Source organism: Papaver somniferum, chromosome 2 (assembly GCF_003573695.1).
Source record: "Papaver somniferum cultivar HN1 chromosome 2, ASM357369v1, whole genome shotgun sequence".
Taxonomy (NCBI): Eukaryota; Viridiplantae; Streptophyta; class Magnoliopsida; order Ranunculales; family Papaveraceae; genus Papaver; species Papaver somniferum.
In genome coordinates, this window is record NC_039359.1 from 15,368,751 (window position 1) to 15,373,288 (window position 4,538).

Sequence of the window (4,538 nt, forward strand, 5' to 3'; positions counted from 1 at the left end):
CCCGCTGCGGGTTGGGTGGGTATGGGTTTAAACCCGCTTAGACCCGCTTTATAATTCAATACTCATTCACACACACACATGTTTTACTTAAGTTCACAGATGAAGATTAAGTGTTGAATCTGTTGATTTTTCGATTGTTGTCGATTTCTGGTGAAGATTCGAAGTTGTTGTTGTTGATTTCCGGTGAAGATTTCTGGTAATTGTCGTTCGTAGGTGAAGAAGAAGAACTGAGGAGGAAGAAGAGGAGAGGCTGAACATAGACAAGAGTTTAGAAAGTGAATGAGGGTTATCATTTATCCTATCTACTAGTATTAGGATTTCATAATGGACGGGTAGGATTAGTTTTATCTAATGGTATAAAATCTGCGGGTTTTTTGGGCGGGTATGGGCGGGTAGTAGCTTAAACCAACCTCACACCCACAGACAACGGGTTTTTTTCATAACCAACCCTGCACCCATAACGGGCGGGTATGAACTAAAAAACCACGGATTTAGCGGGTACGGGCGGGTTTGGGTTTGGTGGGCGGGTCTTGTGCAGCCCTAGATTAAACTTTCCATTTTTATAACTTCACTCCTTTGTTCCGGGGAGTACCCAACAATGGCGTCGTTATCTCTTTCTTTCTCTTCCTCTTCTCATTTTTCTTCTCCTCTAACTCCCAAAACTAAAACCCTGAACCCTAAATCCATACACGATAAAACCCTTTCTTTCTCTAAGGTTTTCCATTGCAGACTCTCTTCATCACCTTCAGTTCATGCTCAAAGAGGAGGAACAACAAGACCTAAAAAAGAAGAACATCATTCTCCTCCTGCAAAGAAACGCCACTGGAAAGAAGGAGAATTTCCTGAATATTTAGCTCAAAAGAACTCTTCTTCATATTCTTCTAGATCTTCTCCTTCTTCACCGAGACCTTCAAAACGTAACCAAAATCAAGGGACTGAGAAGAAACGACATTGGAAAGAAGGAGAGTTTCAGGGAATATCTGAAGCTCAGTTTGTGAGGTCTAGTAATAGAACTCCATTAAAGAATTTGAAGAAGAAAATTGATAATAGGAATAATGCTAAAGCCTGGGTTAACACTGTTACTGAATCTTTAGCTGATAGAATGCACAAGAAACTATGGGATGAAGCTTTACAGGTAACATTTCTGGCTTAATTTGATGGTTTTAAAGAAAATTTGGTAGAAAATGAGGAAACAATGAGCCCATGTTAGTTATTATGTTTGAATTTTGAATTGAGATTAAATGGGGTTCTTTAATTCTGTATAGGTGTTTGAGATGCTGAAAGAACAACCATTTTATCATCCTAAAGAAGGGACATACATGAAATTATTAGTTCTCCTTGGTAAATCTGGGCAACCCAGTCGAGCGCAAAAGCTGTTTGATGAAATGCTCGAGGAGGGATTGGATCCTACAGCAGAGTTATACACAGCATTGCTTACAGCTTACAGTAGGAGCAATTTGCTTGAGAAAGCGTTCGCAGTTCTCGAAGAAATGAAGGGGCTTCCTCTTTGTCAGCCAGATGTTTATACTTATAGTACTCTTATAAAGGCTTGTATTGACGCATCTCGATTTGAATTAGTTGATAGATTATACGAGGAAATGGCTGAACGGTTGATTACTCCAAATACAGTTACTCAGAATATTGTTTTGAGTGGGTACGGGAAGGCGGGCATGTTTGATGAAATGGAAAAAGTACTTTCGGGGATGTTGGAGAGCACGGAATGTATACCAGATGTATGGACAATGAACACTGTTATCAGCTTATTTGGGAACAAGGGACAGATTGAGATGATGGAGAGTTGGTATGAAAAGTTCCGTAATTTCGGCATTGAGCCTGAAACCCGTACTTTTAATATTCTTATTGGTGCATATGGGAAAAAACAGATGTATGATAAGATGTCTTCGGTAATGGAGTACATGCGCAGGCTATCTTTTCCCTGGACTACATCAACTTATAATAACGTGATTGAGGCATTCGCAGATGCTGGAGATGCTCAAAATATGGAGTACACTTTTGATCAGATGCGTGCAGAGAGGATGAAAGCTGATACCAAGACCTTCTGCTGTCTTATTAGGGGTTATGCTAATGCTGGTCTTTTTCACAAGGTGGTGAGCAGCATTCAATTGGCTGAGAAGTTGGAAATACCATCAAATACGTCGTTTTTTAATGCAGTGATCTCCGCTTGTGCCAAGGCTGATGATCTGATGGAGATGGAGAGAGTTTATCAAAGAATGAAGGATAAGCAATGCCCAGCAAATTCTGCAACTTTTGATATCATGGTAGAGGCATACAAGAAAGAAGGTATGACTGACAAGATCTATGATTTGGAGCAGGAAAAATCGAATGTGCTGATTAGTGGTTCAGAAAGCGAGTGAGATCATTAAAAGGTAGTTTTAGTCGAAGGCTTCCTACGGATGAAGAATAATAAGTTATTGGTTTTATTTATTCCCTTAGAAGAAATAATCACCTTTTTGGAGCGCTGCGATACTGGATTTCTTCTTCCGCATTGCATTATGGTCAAGTAATCTGCCACTGCTTTGGAGGATGAATAACGTTATGTACACCCTTTTTGTCCATCTTCTGGTAATGTCTGTGTAAAGTAGTGTTGACTAACTCTGTATCCACACAACTGTTCCAAAGTACTTAATATAAAGGTCCAAACTGCTTTTGTGCAACTCGTTGTATATTGATTTCCTTTTAAGTATCTTTTAATGTTGGATAGTTCGTGGGATCCTCAGCTGGACTAATCAAGTGGGTACTCCCTTTTTCATCCACAGGAGCCATTTTGTGTCATCATTGTCATTCTGGGTGTTTATCTCAGGTTTAATCTGTCTAGGTGTATATGAAACTGGATTCTGGCCACCAGATTACCACTAAGAGAAGTAAAACGGGAAGACACCTTTCGCTCAACACCTGTTGTTTAAGTAGCTGTCTTCTATTTCAGCTTTTTGAGGTAGACATTGCGCTATTCTTGGTATGTTCCTTTTTTGTTTGCCTTCAGTTTATTTCTTTGTTCAAGCTTCTAAACACTTCTTTTTCATAGAGATTCTTTAAAGTAATGGTGCTCGTCGCTCAACTAGCAAAATCTCTTTCCAAATTTGGTTCTTTGAATTTTGACCTTTATCTGGCAAAAGAGAATATCTGAATGTTATAATTAGTTGGGAAACATAATGCATCTGTTGGGTAGGCAATGCTGTGCACAATAGAGGTTTTCATCTTTTGCAAGTATGTTTGCAATAAACTTAACAGGAAATATTTCGTACAGATGTATTTTTCTTCTTTGGAAGTACTGTAGTAATTTTCATGCGTGCCAGCTGATCCATGCATTTTCTGCGACAAATGTCTGAGATTGCTGATTCAGGGTTCAGGAATGACTCTTCCTTTTCCTGCATCAGCAGAATTTAAAATGCTGTAGTAAGCCAAGTCATCAGATCAGCTGTTTTTTGGGTGGTTTTGACAAGCTGACATGTTTGTGTCTCATTAGTTGTTGGTTTCCCTCTGCCTCATGTGCACCAACTCTATTACATTATAGTTGGTGCCACGTACATGTATAGCTTTACATATACACAAGTTTTCATACGCTTGCATAGATATACGTGCATATGTGCATTTTACCTTATATACTTTTTCAGGCTCCCTTAAAAGCCTGTCAATCATCATTTTCTCTGTATAACAAGTTAATGTAGTACTTACGTGTAAACTATGTTATGCGCGTGAACCAACTTTTGATAGGGTTCAACGCGATAGTATAGACTCCAAGCTGAAGAAATAGACAAATTTGAGTGCTAACTTGGACTGACAAGGCTGGTAAGCAGATTTCCCTGTGAGGATGCTGCAATGCGAACATGCAAGGAGGGATCTCTGTGAACCCCAAAGTGAAGAGTGTTACCTTGGACTGACATGGGATGTTTGCTGCCTCATATGATCTCAATTCTGGCCCGACCAAACTTGATGAACAGCCATCTCTACCTGTTAGTATTCGTCGTTGTTGAAAGATACGTGTCTTGAGCTACTCAAAACCTACGCAAACTGTGTTGCACTGTAAGAGTTGGATTTCTATTAGTAGTATGTCCTTTGACTGTAATAAACTCATAATTTTACTATTTTCACCCTCTTATGAATCAGTGATGCCCGTGCTTTGCTATCTTCTTCTGAATCTAACTCGTGTAAGACTAACCCGGATCAAAAGGACATACTCCCTCCGTTTTAAAAAAAAAAATACTATCACTTTTTTAAACGGAGGTAGTATTTAACATTTTGTTAGATTCAATAAGAGTCGGAGCCAATCTTTGTCAAAAATAAAGTCAGCCAAGCCAGATACAATTTTCACTGACTCGATGTCTGTTTGGCCAGATGTCTTACATCTGAGTCAGAGAGTCAGACCTGAATGATATGAGGCATTCTTATTCTAACAAAAAAAGAAGAAGGAAAACCTAGATGAGATATTTTTCATTCTAAGTTTCTAACTAGTTAACAAACAGCAACAAAGCTGTATGGTGTGGTTATCGCTCTTTAGCATAATAATATTAAACAGCAGC

At 39.0% G+C, this 4,538-nt stretch overlaps 1 protein-coding gene across 1 annotated transcript; it reads left to right on the plus strand.

Annotated features, from left to right (window-relative positions):
- The first annotated feature begins 591 nt into the window (after positions 1 to 591).
- On the plus strand, positions 592 to 2,721 carry LOC113346984 (pentatricopeptide repeat-containing protein At3g06430, chloroplastic-like). The gene is made up of 2 exons (XM_026590554.1): positions 592 to 1,135; positions 1,266 to 2,721. The coding sequence occupies exons 1-2, from the start codon at positions 599 to 601 to the stop codon at positions 2,373 to 2,375; spliced, it is 1,647 nt and encodes a 548-aa protein (XP_026446339.1). The 5' UTR covers positions 592 to 598; the 3' UTR covers positions 2,376 to 2,721.
- The last annotated feature ends 1,817 nt before the right edge of the window (positions 2,722 to 4,538 follow it).

Excerpts from the sequence above, each read along its gene's own strand:
- LOC113346984 (XM_026590554.1), top strand. The coding sequence starts at position 599 with ATGGCGTCGTTATCTCTTTCTTTCTCTTCCTCTTCTCATTTTTCTTCT. Across the intron at positions 1,136-1,265 it reads TATGGGATGAAGCTTTACAG|GTGTTTGAGATGCTGAAAGA; the intron begins GTAACATTTCTG and ends AATTCTGTATAG.